This window comes from Trachinotus anak, unplaced genomic scaffold, assembly GCF_046630095.1.
Source record: "Trachinotus anak isolate AG129_WGS33_773 ecotype Australia unplaced genomic scaffold, CSIRO_AGI_Tana_v1 ptg000016l, whole genome shotgun sequence".
Lineage (NCBI taxonomy): Eukaryota > Metazoa > Chordata > Actinopteri > Carangiformes > Carangidae > Trachinotus > Trachinotus anak.
Genome location: NW_027273867.1, coordinates 16247875 through 16264601, shown reverse-complemented (window position 1 = coordinate 16264601; position 16727 = coordinate 16247875). Strand labels below are relative to the sequence as shown.

Below are 16727 nucleotides of genomic sequence, written 5' to 3'. Positions count from 1 at the left end.
TTGTCTGTTATTTAAAACAATTATGTGATACGATCCAAACTGTCCTGTCCTGGTAAGCCCCGCCTGTGTGGTCTAAGAGAGAAGCATGTAAAATGTGTTGGGTCTTTCCAGTGTTTCCGGAGTATGAAAAACAGCAGGTGAATGGACCCGTCTCACTTTCTCTACTTCTTTTCTCTTTTCTTTTCTCGTCCTCTCTCTCAGCGCGGGACTATGAGATCCAGAGGGACAGGATAGAGTTAGGTCGCTGCATTGGAGAGGGTCAGTTTGGAGATGTACACCAAGGAGTCTATAACAGCCCGGTATGTAGAGCACACAAACACTCAAGCTCAGGCACACTTTTTGTATATGCACACCAATAATTAACGAGACAGTTTTGCTATCTGACAGTCAGTGTATTATCCAACTAAAACAAACCATTGAAATGAAAAATTATATATATTCTCAAGTGTACACCTTTACAACAAGTACAATATCAGATTACCTACTGCTTATGACGATACTGTATATACACCTTCTACATAAAGGCAGGGAAATTCACTGTTAATTGTTTGTTGAAACTGCATATTGAGATGAACATCCTTTGTCGTCATTCATAAGTTGTTGTTGTCTAAATTAATTTTTCCAAGCAAATTGTAAACAAAAGTAAACAAAATTACTGTGTGTTGTGCAGGACAAACCAGGTCTACCTGTCGCCATTAAAACCTGTAAGAACTGTACCTCAGACAGCGTCCGAGAAAAGTTCCTACAAGAAGCATGTAAGACCACGCACACCTCACACTCGACACGTTAGAAAGCTATCACTTATTTCATGCTTACTGAGGTTTATGTGTGAATGTGTATGTGTTCTTCTCTGCAGTGACCATGCGTCAGTTTGACCACCCTCACATTGTCAAGCTGATCGGAGTGATCACAGAGAACCCGGTGTGGATCATCATGGAGCTCTGTACGCTCGGAGAGGTACGCTCTTTGTGTGACAGAGAGTGTGTTTGACTTCTTGTCATTATACAAAGGAAGCTGTTGAGTGTTAGTTTTGAAAAGCTGAAAAAGCCCTTATAATTAGAAAAGAAATCCCTGTACCCTCATGCTTGAAATACTTCAGTGAAACAAGGTTTCGCTGATAGGCCATTGTGAGTGTGTGGGGATGTGTATGATTATCTAAACTCTACAAAACCAAGTGCCTTAATATGACATCGCTGTGTTTCTGTCCATTATTCTTTCTCTGTCTGCAGCTGCGATCATTCCTGCAGGTGAGGAAGTACAGTCTGGACCTGGCCACTCTGATTCTGTTTGCCTACCAGCTCAGTACGGCGCTGGCCTATCTGGAGAGCAAACGCTTTGTACACAGGTAAACATGCTCACATACACACACACACACACACACACACACACACACACACACACACACACACACACACACACACACACAAGAAAGATGAGATAAACCCTGATTGAGGAATAACTGTGAGCTCACATTATGTGTTTGCACTGATTTCATATTTTTATTACCAGAGTTGATGTAAAGGTTTTTACTAATCCACCAGGGCGGGCTCAAGGATTTTGGTTTCCATGGTAAAAATAAGCAGAACAATATCATTTTGCTTTGGTATGACAGCATGCCCTTGTTCACTCATTCACTATTCACTATATAATAGACACTCAATAGTTTTGCATCTGCTGGGATGCAAGTCAGGACCAGTTAGGTCACCTGGGCAAGGGGACCCAAAAGACCCAAACCCTCCAATGACCTCCCATGACCCCAGGAACATCACTGAGGATGCATCCCAGCGCATCTGAGAGATGTTACTTTAAACTCTGTAGTGAGCAGTAAATTGATATTTCAGACACTCATCAGTCATCATTGTGCGTCATCACTGAGAGTGTTGCATAACTAACTTTCACATCTATCAAAAGCAGAATATCGTTCTGTTGTGTGAATGTTTGAGGGCAATATATCCTGCATTTATTTTACATGTGGAATTCATTCAAATAAAGTGACATAAAGGACACGTATTTGCACTTTTTCAGGCACAGCCGTGGTGATTCACAGTGCATCTGGTGGATATTTGGCATGAAAAAAAAAACAACAGCAAATGACATCAATGATTCAGAGCCTGACCGCAGCCATTTGTTTTATAGGGACATCGCAGCCCGTAATGTGTTGGTCTCTTCAGTCGACTGTGTGATGCTCGGAGACTTTGGTCTGTCACGATACATGGAGGACAGCTCTTACTACAAAGGTAATGAAACACCTGCACACTAAAAACCCCCCACACACACAAACAGTGCACAGCTTTGTTATGAGACAGAACATTGATTCATCAATATTCTGAATGTATCCAAGATCATTTTTAATGTCCCAGCTTTCCACACTGTTATCACCTAAACACCTTGTCTATGTCATGTTGTTGGTTAATAGGAGGAAACAGTGCTGACCTGAGACCAGCCTGTATCTCTAGTCACTGTAACATTTCCAGTTGTGTGCAGTTGCCAGTGTTTTGTTGTTGCTTGTACTTTATCACCATCTACTGGTGACATAGAGCTACTACAAGGAGTCACCTATTTGGCATTGTAATTTAACGGTTCCCTCTTCTCATCTCTAACCTTCTCACTGGTGGATGCAAAATTCACCATTAAACCAATTACAGATTTTAGATATAAAACTACTCTGGAGTCTATAGATACTCTTGATTCTGCAGGGAATTTGAAGTCACTCGCATCTGTCTTTGTTTCAGCTTCTAAAGGTAAACTTCCCATTAAGTGGATGGCACCTGAATCCATCAACTTCAGAAGATTCACCTCTGCCAGTGATGTGTGGATGTTTGGTAAGATGAGATCATTTGTGTGTTCATTATTTTCTGTCAAAAATGTTTTTACAGTCCATCATCTGAGAAACAATCCTTTACTGCACTGTTTCTTCCACAGCTGCTAATATCTTTTGGGCTTGCCTGCTTGTCTCTGTGTCCTTGTAGGTGTGTGCATGTGGGAGATCTTGATGTACGGCATCAAGCCCTTCCAGGGGGTGAAGAATAATGATGTGATTGGCAGGATAGAGAACGGAGAGCGGCTGGCTATGCCTCCTCAGTGCCCGCCCACCCTCTACAGCTTGATGACCAAGTGTTGGTCGTATGACCCCAGCAAGAGACCGCGATTCACTGAACTCAAAACACAGCTCAGGTAAGAACATGTTTTTGTTTATGTGTGTGTATACAGGTATGTGGAAACAAGTGCTAATGTGTATTTCTTTAAGTGCTGAGTATGAACTATGTGCAGTACTGTAAATGTGCTCACATGCATATCACATTTGATTAATGTGCACGCGAACAGCATCTAGTAGCAATACTATGGTCTTATTACCATATTACTGAAGATCATGTTGGAGCATACACCTGCTAAGATGAATACGATGAATTAAGAAGAGTCGGTTTAGTAAGAGGAGTCCTGACTTTTGATTGTGAATAAAATGCAAATATCGACCATCAGTGTTGTGTACAATTTGTGCAGCACCATACTGGAGGAAGAGAAGCTTCAACAAGAGGAGAGACTTCGAATGGAGATGAGGAGACAAGTCACTGTGTCCTGGGACTCTGGAGGGTCTGATGAAGCACCACCTAAAGTAAGACTCAGACACTTTCTTCAAGACCTGCTTTGCTGATTCTCATTATTTATTTATTTTTGTATTTTAGTACATGTGTTTTGGTAGTAAACAAACAAACACTTATCTTTCTGTCTGCAGCCCAGTAGACCAGGTTACCCCAGTCCTCGCTCCAGTGAGGGCTTCTTCTCCAGCCCCCAACACAACCACTTTCCGGTACGGACACGCACACACAGACACGCACACACACACACACACACACACACTCACTCCACTGATGCTCATTTAGGAAAGATCAATCGTATTAAGCACAGAAACGAGTATATATTGTTGGATAAGTGCAAGATGAGGAAAGTCAGTGTCGCCTCGAATGAGTAACATTAGACATTGATGTTATATAGTTTATGTCCCATTCAGGTCATTTTACACTGTTAGCCATTGCAAAACAAATGGAAGAGTTTGGAGGTGAATAGAATGTTGTTGTTGAAGACATACACAGAATCTGCCATTTCCACTTTATTGGATGCAAAGATAAATGATCATGTTGATGCAAAGAGAATGCGTCCTGGTAGAGACTGGGCAGCATGGGAATCATCGAAAAACTGACTAAGCTCCTTAAATCCAGCAAAGAAGATAAGGTCTGGAAGAAGTGCAGGAAAAATATTAAATCAAGAATGTCATTTTTAGAAAGATGCATTAATCACAAATCTTAAAAACAACTCAATAAATTTCTCTCCCACATTACTGGGAAAATATCTTGTCAGCTTCTATAAAACATCTTTCTAAGGTAGTTAAAAAGATGATCTGAGTTGATCTTGGGCTCTGAAATTCCAGGTTGAACACTGCCATCACAATACAGGTCAACCCTGTAGACTCGGTATTGAGTGTGAGTCATGTCAGGAAAGACTGTGTTGGAAGACAGGAAGTGTGTGCTGCATGTGTCAAAGTCAGACAGAGAAATGTGAAGGGAGAGAAAATGAGAGAGACTTTCAGAGACTTTGGAGTTACTCCTTCCTCATAAACTGAGCCGACAGCAGGCATTTCCTGTATGTGCTAAAAGCCACTCTCTCACACACACAGGCACACACACACACACACACACACACACACACACACACACACACACATACACACACACACACACACAAATCAAAGCCGTTCTTCAGCTTTTATGGCAATAAGCTGCTCTCTCTCTCTCTCTCTCTCTCACCTGACCTTATATGGAGAGCATCATTTTAACTGCTGTTTAAGTCATACATCATATCACGTGTCAGAATAACATCCATATGTTATGGTAACATATATGACACACTAGACTTCACCTGAAGTGCTCACAAGATTCTTTGATGGCCCATGCCAAATCTGCCAAATCATGGCTTGTTATGTATCAAGTGTTAATATAAATGTTATTATTTAATAATAATAATAATGTTGATTCTAGTATGACTTGATTGGTATGTGTCTGTTTGAAGTTGTATCTCCCACTCTGTGTAATAAGTGACTACTAAAGCAATTTATTTAATTTTTTTTCCTTTTTTTCTCTGTTTAATGGTCACCCAGGAATTTGATGTAGTCTCATCAGAAATATCAGATAATTTTCACAGTCGTAACAATAATCTCTGCAGGGGAGGAGAACCAAACCAAACAATTAGAGTAACTTGCAGAAAAAGAATAAATGGATTAAAGTTTACACTCTCTGATGTGTTCTTGCTTTTTTCAAGTTACTATATTTGTTTACTAGGTAGAGCTTTGTATGTATGTCGCACATTTTCTCTTTTTATTGCATCCAGTTTTTTTCATCCCAAACATCAACTACTTTATAGAGAAGGTCTTGACCTCCTCCAATTGGAAAGTGCCTTGAGATAACTTCTGTTGTGATTTGGCACTATATAAATAAAACTTGATTTGATTTGATTTGATCAACATCAGTGGTATTGGAGATGAAAAACAGCAAGCAAACCATATAAAAGCAAAAATATTTCAAATTAAGTTGTGTTAAATTTGTTATGCACATTATGAAAGCAGGAACCATGGATTGATCCGTTAATGTGATTTCTTCTTTTTTATAAGCTCATTCGATCTCTCTGTCTTAGTCATATAGAACAAATTGCTCTTGTTCTGTGTTGCAGAATTGTTAAGAAAAATCAAGTATGTAAAAGAGAAGGAGCATTACACTGTTTGTGCATTACATTATATTTTCGCTGTTTTCTCTGACTGTCCGTCCCTCTCTTCCTCTCTCTGTCTGTCCACCTCCAGCCATCAGCCCATGGTGGTGTGGGGGGAGTAGGAGGCAGCTACCCTCCAACCGACTCCTGGAATCAGCACAGACCTGAACACACTGCACTGTGGAACCCCAGCATGGAGGTAGGTGTACACATTCATTTCACACTGAAAACACACTGAAATTACATGTATGATATTTTCCAATGAATGGGTTAGAGCATACGTTTTCATATTTTCACTGGAATCATATTGTGACCATCAGTGAAGCACAGGTGCTGCAACATTCAGTTTGGCTTTGACCTTTAATCCTAATATTAAAGCTCCATGTTGCATTTCTGCAACTGAAAAAAATAATACAGAGAAGTTGTTGTTATGCATTTTCGACATTATAATTATTATGTAGCGTGACAACATTTTAAAGAAAAAACAGCAAGAATGCCAACTGAAGCAGCCATGTTTCCTACAGGATGGTGGATGTGTTGGACAGGCTATGATGGAGGAGAGGCTGATGATGCAGCAGCAGCAGATGGAGGATGACCAGCGGTGGCTGGAGCAGGAGGAGAGCTTCATGGTAAGACTCGTACATACATACAATCAGAAATATTCATACGCAAGCAAATCTTGACACTTTGTGTCTGTGGGCTGCTGCAATATTATGAGAAAAATCTCCTCTAAAAAAGACCACTTTAAAGGGAATTCTGGTATTTTTCACTGTGGGTTTTTTTCAATAGTTTGACTATGGGTCTTGCAAACTTTGCACTTTGTCACCTCCATTGTCAGCTTTATGGATGAGTTGCTGCCTATTCATCAGCACATACTGGTTTGTTTATATGTGTGAGGCTGATGATGTAGCATGTGTGCTAAAGAAGCAGGAGCTAAAGAGAGAAGATGTGTTTACGTCAGTGTCTTCCAAGGAGTTTCAAGAAATCAATAGCTGATTATCAAATGGTCAGCACTGGTAATTCGAGGGGCGATGGATCACTTGGTGCCAGTGAGGCACAGCCCCACCTGCTGGCAGCAGAAAAAAAGTGTGGTTTCATCGGCACCAAGTAACTTAATAATTAATATAATCCTGCATAAACTCATAAAAATCAATTTGCTGCTGTTATTGATAATTATTCTACAGTTTAAGGTCGGTGGCTGATGGAAATCTAAAGTCTTGATTGTGTTTAGCTGGAGAGGCTAAGTGGGGATATCCCCGCTCTCGATCTCAAGTGCGCTGTGTGTGGAAAAACAACAGCACACATTACCAAAGCTTTCTGGCAACGAAAGGAGGTGACACACATTTGATGCCAAGTGGGGTTCACTGCCTGTGGTACTGTTGTCGTCATTTGCTTATAGTTTGCAGAAGTTAGTGGCTTCCTTTATTAAAGAGAGCAACTGAAAAAAAGATCTTCAGAGAAATAGATATCATAAAACATCTGGAAGAAAATCACATGTATTAGTTACAGAGTCCACTGGCTGTTGCAAACGTGTCACACTGTGTAGTTGTCATGACCGAATCAGTAATCAACAAAAACAATAAATGTTGAAGTGTAGGCATGAAAAGTCGGTTTGGTCTGAACTTTTTCCACTAAGTAAAGCATCTCTGTGTGTATCATTGTTGCCAGTTGAGCTGATGAATATCTTTTTCAGGTTTTTGACCTGGCTCAGCGTTGCTTGATTTATCTCATCAGGCACAAAAGCAGCCAAATCACTGCCTGTTTTTCTTCTCTCTTCAGGTCAGGTTGTTTTTCCTCTTGCCTTGATGTAGCATTTTCATTTCTGAGCCAGGAGCGGGGGAGCTAACAGATAAAAAGAGGGAAAAATATAGATGAGTGACGAATGTTGGGGAGCAATGTCGCCTCTCTTTATTTATGATCCTTTTTACTGGTGCATCTGGTACCAGTCAGTTCGCCATGTTTAAAAGGCAGATTTATGACTTAACATCGCTAATATCTTATGTGTTATTTGTTAAACCAAGGGAATAGCTTTGTTTTTTCTTGCTTGTGTGTTTTCTTGATGCACCCATTCTTCTCTGCACCCACCTTCACAAACACATGGTGAGACCCATTTGTTTCAGCTCAGACACAAAACACCAATTGCTCAGTGGCAAATCACCAGCATCTTCAGCAGCACTGTTGTAGCTGACCCTGACCTTAGATCCCTGCAGAAATGGACAGTGAGAGGAAACTTCCCTCACAGGAACTGATGAAATATCAAAAAGACTCATCATTAACCACAGTCCTTACACTTGATACATCTTAGAGGGACTAATGAAAACCACTGCTCTGGGATTTCTTTCCATTTCCCTGGATGCTCCATCATTTAAGACCACAAGTCCTTTCATACAAACAAGAAAGTCAGTGCGGTGAATTCAAGTCTCTGCTAATCTTGGTCTAATCTGATACTGTCACGGTTCTAGCAGCTGAAAACGAAGCCATAGACTAAACTATCACCGACAATCAGATATGACACTCAGCTGATCTCACCACAAAGACAAATTGTGAGCGGGTTATTTTATGAGGCCGTGTGGTTTATGAACAGAGCTGTAGATTGTAGCCCACTGTTTCCAGTCAAGGAATTTGTGTCTAGTACAGTCTCAGTCAGTGTGCTGACAATATTACAAAGAGCATCTTCATGCGTTTGTATTAGTATGGAGTATTTTCACATGCATGGCCTAGAGTTTTTAGTTTTAAAGAGTCCTCAACTCCTCGTCCCCGCCATGAACCCTTAAGTAACACTTAAAGTCTTGCATAAACAGCTATAAAACCCACAGATGGGTAATGGCAATAACAGTTTTAAGTAACACATAATTTTATTTTAAAATACACCCAAATGTTGAACTCACCAAGTTTCTTTCAACACAAGTGTCAAGTCCAGGGCTCGTATTTATTAAACTGCTCCAAATGAAATTTAAGAGTTGGGTGAAAGATAAGACTGAAAATACTTTATTTTTTCTCCTACTTGCAAACTTAAGAAAATAAGTCATTTATGTAATGTGTTTTGAAATACAAGACTGCTGCTGCTGCTGCTGCTTTAATCTTGATATCTACCTGTAACTATATCAGATTATTGTTATTTGCTCCTGAAGACACTCAAGATTTCATACACAGAAATAACAAAGATCTCTTTAAAGAAATAAACAACTGGACAGATAGAAGTTAAATACTTGCCTCTGATTGGCTGTTCCTGCTCAGAGCATACATGCGATCAATCGTGATCACTTGAGAGTCACTCCTGAAGGTTACTTCTATGCTTGGCTCTCAGTAGGAGTGAGTTATGATGTGATAAATGTGTCTTAAACTTCAGTGTCATTGAGCTTTAATAACAAAAAGTAGCTGTTTATGCTGTGTGTGTCCTGACTCTAACATGGTCTTTTTTTAAAACACATTTAGTAGGAAAATCCGCATGAAAGCTTTTGTTTCATTTCAGTTTCCCTCAAAATCCACTTTCAGGAAGGAAAGAGACAAGTTGGATTTTTATCCTTGAGACAAATGAGGGATGAGGGATTAAGCAAAATGGAGTTTAACTAATCCACAGCATGTGTTGGAATATTATAGGGCAGAGGAGTAAATCGTTGCTGGGGAAATATGAAAGTAAACTTTATGATAAATGAAAGGAGGATCAACTGGAGAATGAAAAAAGTGCAAAGAGAAAGCAAAGAGGGAGAAGGAAAGTAAAGCCTGAAAAGAAAGAGGTGAAAATTTGTGAGGAGGAACGAAAGTGGAGGACAGAAGGAGGGAGAAAGGAAGTGGGATTGGCAAGAGTGATGGAGAGGGAGGAACGAGCAAGGAGTCACCCATCAGAGAGAGGGAGAGACGGAGAGAGGGAGATGCAGAGAGATGGAAAGAGTGGGAGGGAGAAACAGACTGAAGGAGAGAAACAGAGAGGAGAGTGAGGCGGTTGGATCTTTCCTCCCCAGGATTTTGTCTCTGTGGCTCAGTGGAGCTTTTCCTCCTCTGGAAAAACTTTCCCTCTTTCTCTCTCTGTCTTTTCCTCACCCTCCATTCTTCCCTGACTCAGTTTTTCTGTCTTTCTCAGTTCATTTCATTCAGTCTCTGCAAACATTCCTCTACGCTCTTGGTTTTCTGTCTGCAGCAGTTTCTCTGCTTCTTGTTCCCTTTCTGATTTCTCAGTCGCTCTTTCTCTTCATGTCTTAAGTTTTCCTTTGCTTCCATCTCTCTCTTTCTCCCTCTCTCTCTCATACTTTCCATCCCTATCTCCGCCCTTCTTTCGATGGCCACCGCTCTCTGCGTTCCTCCTCCCATCTTCTTCAGGCACTGTTCTCCCAGGATGCATCTCTTCAAGGCGTGCTTCACCAAGACGGTACTGAAACAGAGACAAAGAGGGAGGGGGAGATAGCAGACTTTGTGATGTTGCTTTCTGTTAGAGTTAATGTGTGAGGAGACTGCAGTCATAACGTTATCTGTATGTGACCTCGGTTGTGCTGATCTGCTGCTCTTCATCCTGACTGACTTGATGATGATGATGATGCTGAATGATGATGTTTTTTTTATGCAAAGTAGATGAAAAAATGAGAAGCTGCTGCAGGTCATAGTAACTGGTGGAGTTTAAAGTCTGGAAAATCATCTTGCTGGTTAAATTGTGCTTTTTTCTGTTGAAATTCTGGTTATTTCTGCAGGATATTTCGGTAAGCTGCAGGTGACTGATAAACCCTGTGCTGGCTGGGTTTGGTCTTACACACTCTTCGCTTGTGGAGTCTTATATGAAACATTAATGGTCTGGAAACAAAGCTGTCTTACCTGAGTGATTTGCCAAACTGGACCTACCTGGAAAAACATGACTATAATGTCACAGTTATCGAAACACATGCTTGTTTTTTATGTTTAATTCTCTCCATTAATTGTGTGTCTCTGTCTCTTCCTTGCAGAAGACTGAGGCCAGAAACAGCAGAGGAAGCATCGACAGAGAGGACGGCACACTACAAGCACCGGTCAGTCACTCTGTGTGTGTGTGTGTGTGTGTGTGTGTGTGTGTGTGTGTGTGTGTGTGTGTGTGTGTGTGTGTGTGTGTGTGTGAGAGACCGCTTTGATGGTACTCACATTTTAAGTAAATTCACTGGTGAATTGGTTTCGTGGAGCTGTAAGGAAGATGGATTAACTTGTCAATCACAGAAACACATGGATATTGATGGAAGAATGAATGCTAAGGTGAATCAGGTGAAGTAGAGTTGGGAGTGCTTAAGAAAAGGAAAAGAGGAAGGAGGACGGACAAATTAGCGGAGAGATTTTAGCAAAAGAGGAGAAAGACTAAAAGAAAAAGTGCAGGAGGGAGGCAGAGGGAAGCTCTGAGCCTGACAGACAGACGGAGAGAGGAAATACAGACGCTGGGAGAAGGAGGGAAAGTATTTCTGTCTGTGTGCCAGGGAGGGCACTGCCTACACACCAACCACATGACCACAGAAGGCTCATGGGAACTTTAAACCCAGAAGCACTGCAGTCCCATCTTACTGCAAAGCAGGGTTATTATATCCAAAAGCTAAGGCAAGTTCTCAGCTTTACCCTGATCATCTCTCTGCACTGTATCAGCTGACTATGGCCATTGCTGGAGGGGCTGCTCGCTACACAACAGAAGCTGTAAATGCAGTTTTCTTTAACTCAGCATGTGAAATTAGTATTTTATTAACTTGTTGGCGAAATTACAGAACGTGAGTTGTCAAATTTAAAGGATTTTTGTCTGAGTTTTTGATTATTTCATGATTAGAGGCTATTGGAAGTTTTACATTACAAAACAAAAGTTGCCCAGCTTTAACTTGTGCGGTTCTGTCTCTGCACAGGGTGGAAGCCAACACATCTACCAGCCTGTCGGGAAACCAGGTGAGGGAACCGTCACACTGAAATCCTCCATACCAGCAATGGTGGAATAAGAATTCAGATTCTGTAGTTCAGTGAAAGTAGTAATAACACACTGTCCTGCATTCAATTAAAGTATCATCAGTAAAATGTACCAAAAGTAAAAGTACTCATTATACAGATTTGCCCTTTTAGACTTTGACCTGTATTATTGCATTATTCTTGACGTCTTAACATGTAAGCATCATTTTATTATTATAGGACATTGATTGTACACATATTTCAACTAGTTAATATACTATTGGGTAATTTAATCTCATATAAATAAACTGATCACATAGGTAGGTACACATTAACTACTGTATATCTGTAAAAACTACAATATTTCACTTAAAAGTACAATACATAACACTTAAATGCAGTGAAGTGGGAGTTTAAAGTTGTATAAAATGGAGAAACTCAAAGTACAAGTACCTTAAAAGTACAGTGCTTGAGTTACATACTTTACAACACTGCATACTGAATAAAGTACCTATTAACATGCATCCTACTTGGCCTGCTGGACCACTCCATACCAGTGATACTAGCATACTGGTTTTTTCCAGAACATGTGGCTCCTCCTAAGAAGCCGCCCCGCCCTGGAGCTCCTTGTCACCTTGGCAACCTGGCCAGTCTGTGCCCTGTGGACAGCTACAACGAGGGGGTGAAGGTATATATATACACTACATATGCAGAAGCTCAAAAGGGGACAGTTTAAAATAATTACATAAAATAATTCCTTCACTGTGCTCTTATTAAGCCTCTTTCATCGTGGAAGTCTGAATTGTGTTAATTTTGCATGCTTGGTTTGGACAGTTCCACTCTGGGGTATAGTTTCTGATTTGACTTGAAAACTATTTGGCATTGTGCTGATGGGTTGCATGCTGTGCCATGTCATGCCTTGCCTGTGGTTTGCTAAGGCCTAATGTGCTGTCCCTCTTCTCTCCCCCATTTACTTCTTCTCCCCCTGTGTCCTTAACATCCCTCCATCCTGTGTTTCCTTAAACACACATCGCCTTGTTCTTATTCCATATCCTCCTCTTTCTCTCTTTTTTTACTCTGCATCCACCAATCCATCCACCAAACACTCCCCCCCCCCCCATTTTTGCACACTCCTCGTCACCCTCTTCCCTCTTCCTTGTCAAACCCCCATCCACCTGCCCCCACCTCTCTCTCCTCTCTTGAACCTCCCCATAGCCGTGGAGGGTAAGATGATCTGTGTGTGTCTGTTATCACTGTAGAGTTAGTTAGCTCATAGTTATCATCACTTTGCAGTGAGGCAAAATTATGTTTTCTTCACCAGTGATAGAACAAAACATCATTGTTGGGCTTTTCAGAAAAATTCAAAGAAAACATTGTTTGCAGTTTTCCTCCAGTTCCCATTAACAGTTAAAGATATCACCAGATACATACTAATGAGCTACTGGTTATATATGGGGGGATCTTTTTATGATAAATCATTTGGCGAAAAAGCTGAAGAAACATTTCTGGTGGAGAAAAATAAAGCTAAACTGTGGGTGTTGTAGCACAGATTAATAGATGCTCAGCAGACTGACTCTAGGACAGTGTGTGTGTGTCCATCGTCCTTAGAAGGAAGCTGTTATTTCCTGTCATTAACTGGTTATAGGCCACTTTGTACTAACAGCCGACACTCATCTGTCACAGTAGAAAAGTCGAGGTATCTAGTATGTAGGTAGAAATGCATGTAGATGGTAGTAATCAGAGGTCAGTGAGATCTGGGAGTGTGTGTGTGTGCGTGTGTGTGTGTGTGTGTGTGTGTTTGAGAGAGTGTAAATCTTCCTTTGTGCCTCTAGTTTTTGTGTAGTCAGATGCTGCCTCCCAGTGTTGTGTCTGTGTAACTACACTTACCTATATTGACACTGTCAGCAGAAATTTGTCATAAATAATAATGTGAAAAACCAGAGGAAATAGAAAAATAAATTAATTGAAAAAGAGAAAAATATTTTCACTGTAAGTTATTTACAAAAAAAATGAAATCTCTCTCCTCTGGTCCAGTTGCAGCCTCAAGAGATCAGCCCACCTCCCACCGCCAACTTGGACCGTTCTAACGACAAAGTGTATGAGAATGTGACAGGATTGGTTAAAGCTGTGATAGAGATGTCCAACAGGATTCAGCCTGCAGCACCAGAGGAGTATGTCCCCATGGTCAAGGTAGGATTCATATTCAGTCTCTGAGATAGAAAAAGAAGCTGCAACTGTGACGAGCATCTGTGTCCTAACTGAAACATGAGCTTTGTCGAACACTGTTTAATTCATCTTTTTTTAAAGTACTGAGAAACAAGGTACATTTAAACACCTTGTGTGTGCATGTTAACTGAAGACTGACATAAAAATGTGTGTGTTTGCGGTAGGAGGTGGGTCTGGCTCTGAGGACTCTCCTAGCGACAGTAGATGAGACAATTCCTGTGCTGCCAGCCAGCACACACAGAGAGGTAAACACACACACACACACTTAATAATAGTTTTTTTCTCACTCAGATTCAGATTCAGACAGCTTTATGAATACCAAGATGGGTCATTGCTTTGCAGCTTATCCAGTCCATGTACACAACTTCAAAACTCACAGGCAAACTAGTTATATGTCAGAGGCAACAGATGGGTCAAAACAAGAGAGCGACGAGCAGCAAGTAAAATTAGAATAAAATAAAAAAAAGGTTTCTCATGCTATCAAGTCAAATACTGCGTGGAAAACAGCCTTGTGTCACTTCTAGCTCCCAAATATTGTTACAAAGGCAAAACAGTGTCTGAACTGTGAAAGACAAACATGTAACCTGATGGCTGTGTCTTAGCTAACAGCTGACGTGGGTGTGAGCATGAGCAACAGTCTTGAAAGGTTCCATCTGCTGAATTATGGGAAGTGTAGTTCGCAGAGAAGAAAGTGTATAGGGACTGAGGAAGGATAGAGTTCTCTATTCGTAGTTATTTCTGAAATTGGTTGAGGTGACTCAGAAGCTGCTGTTTTGTCTGTATCATCACAGATCGAGATGGCCCAGAAGTTGTTGAATTCAGATCTGGCAGAGTTGATAGCAAAGATGAAACTGGCCCAACAGTATGTCATGACAAGGTGGGTACAAATACACTGTATGTGTTCTGTTGATCAATGATGTGGTTTCACAGCGATGGTCACACAGTTGCTCTCTGTTCTCTGCACAGTTTACAAAAGGACTACAAGAAACAGATGCTAATGGCAGCTCACGCCCTCGCAGTCGACGCCAAAAACCTGCTGGACGTCATCGACCAATCGCGACTCAAGATGATCACCCAGACCCGCCCGCATTAGCCCAGGATCTGATCAAGCCCGGAGATGGCGGCGGGGGCCAGGAAATTATGTTGCTATGGAGACAGAGAGTGCAGAGGAAGAGAACATTTAGATGGATATCAGTGATGGATAAAAAAAATTGACTGATGAACAGCGGACACGACTGACTGAAACAATCAGCTCCCTCTTCTCCTCCCTCAACCGTTGATCGCTTCCTTTTCTCTCCAGCAACAGTCGTTTTGGTCAATATTGTGTTGTTTTGTACTTTTGTTGCATTATCTTGCTTTTGTTTCCAGAGAAACACTCCTCTCCCCCATCACGTATCCTCAAGAGTCATTCATCACTACTTTTTAATCTTTGAAGAAAATGAATTAAACAGGAGATCAGAGGCTCGTTTGCAGGACCGGACAGATATTTTGGGGAATGGACGCATCGTAACTTGCCACATGAACACAAGATTAACACTCTCCACATGCAGGATGTAACAACTGGAACTGAAGAGCCAGAATCAGGAGGATAATGAAGATGATTTCATAAAGTTGTTGTTTAAACATGCTTTTATATCATTATTAATTATTATTATTATTACTACTACTACTTTCAGCCTTGACTCTTACAGTATATCTGTGTCAGTTTCTCAGTCTTCATCTTGAAACTTGTATGAGCAAAAATGACAGTAGAGCTGCTCATAAAAGTCATAATTCATCTCTCTTTTTTTCCATCTTCCTCCCTAGTTCTCTCTATCTCAGGCATCAAGATATGGCATAAAAATGAAATATGAAAGCTGAATTTTGAAGAACAAACTAAATGTCTTTTTATGGAAAAAAACATTTTAAAAAAAAACTGCCACAGGCCACTTTTTAAGTTAACTACATAGTAAATATACAAAGAAGCTATATTTTTAACACGTTTCTGAGGCATGAGTCGTTAGTGAATAAGGGGGAGGGATGAACTGGGGGGAGAGTGAGGGGATGGAGGGGTGAGAGGTGGAGGAAGGGTCATTCTTAAGTTTCCATGGAGGTGCTAATTACACTGTATAGCAGGTTGCCCTGTGCCAAATGAACTGCAATTGACGAAAAAAGGAACATTTCACTCAAAATTCTGGTTTATTGTTTTTAGCAGCAATGCAGTGTAAAACTCAGACTGGTCACTTTGTTGTTTGCATTGTCTGTTTGAGCCAAATGTGTTGTTGCATCAGTCGTGTTTTTTGGATCCTTTTATCCTGTTTGTCTTCACATAAATGTTCACTCAACAATGTGCAAGATTTCAGTGAAACTCTCTCTGTCAAATTTCCTTCAGTTTTATTTGATCCAGGAATTTGATCTTCAGGAACTTTGAAACACTTTACAAAACGTTTGGTTCGTATTTCAAGCAGAATTCAACAGTGATAATAATCTTTTAGTTTTTATTATTATTTCAGTTGCAGTTTCATTTACATCATTTTATTTTTTGTTTTTGTCTGCATTGAAATAGTTGCATCGTAAACTCTTCACAAAACCAGGAAATCTTTATGTGCAACATGATTTGATCTTCATCTCTCCTCCACCAGTCTTCTTGTCGTCCTCTATCGTTCCCTGGAGTTATTTATACCTTTATTCCCTCTCCTTCTGATCTGCCACTGTGCATTTCTTCTTTTTCTTCCTCTATTGCCATTGCTCTCTCCTCCTCTCCTCCCTCTCTGATTCTCTCTCCTTTCCGCTGTTTCCTCTCCCCTGAGGTGAGCAGTATTCTCAGGAAGGAGCCACATGTACAGTTGCTAAACCAAGCAAATAAAAACACTGTTATCATTTTAAAGAAA

The 16727-nt window shown here is 40.7% G+C and overlaps 1 protein-coding gene across 12 annotated transcripts in view; it reads left to right on the top strand.

Moving 5' to 3' along the window:
- ptk2aa (protein tyrosine kinase 2aa) overlaps positions 1-16727 on the top strand; it is a 64899-nt gene extending 48172 nt beyond the window's left edge. For 8 of the 12 annotated variants that reach the window (XM_071499260.1, XM_071499259.1, XM_071499252.1 and 5 more), the window contains 18 exons: positions 202-299; positions 671-755; positions 857-957; positions 1230-1345; positions 2137-2237; positions 2733-2822; positions 2970-3174; positions 3502-3613; positions 3734-3808; positions 5849-5956; positions 6282-6386; positions 10689-10751; positions 11595-11634; positions 12216-12319; positions 13666-13821; positions 14022-14102; positions 14649-14734; positions 14824-16727. In XM_071499260.1, the coding sequence (XP_071355361.1) occupies positions 202-299; positions 671-755; positions 857-957; positions 1230-1345; positions 2137-2237; positions 2733-2822; positions 2970-3174; positions 3502-3613; positions 3734-3808; positions 5849-5956; positions 6282-6386; positions 10689-10751; positions 11595-11634; positions 12216-12319; positions 13666-13821; positions 14022-14102; positions 14649-14734; positions 14824-14950 (1853 nt within the window). In that variant the 3' untranslated portion in view covers positions 14951-16727. The remainder of the gene's footprint in view (positions 1-201; positions 300-670; positions 756-856; positions 958-1229; positions 1346-2136; positions 2238-2732; positions 2823-2969; positions 3175-3501; positions 3614-3733; positions 3809-5848; positions 5957-6281; positions 6387-10688; positions 10752-11594; positions 11635-12215; positions 12320-13665; positions 13822-14021; positions 14103-14648; positions 14735-14823) is intronic. The other 4 variants (XM_071499253.1, XM_071499257.1, XM_071499258.1 and 1 more) reach the window with 1 other exon arrangement.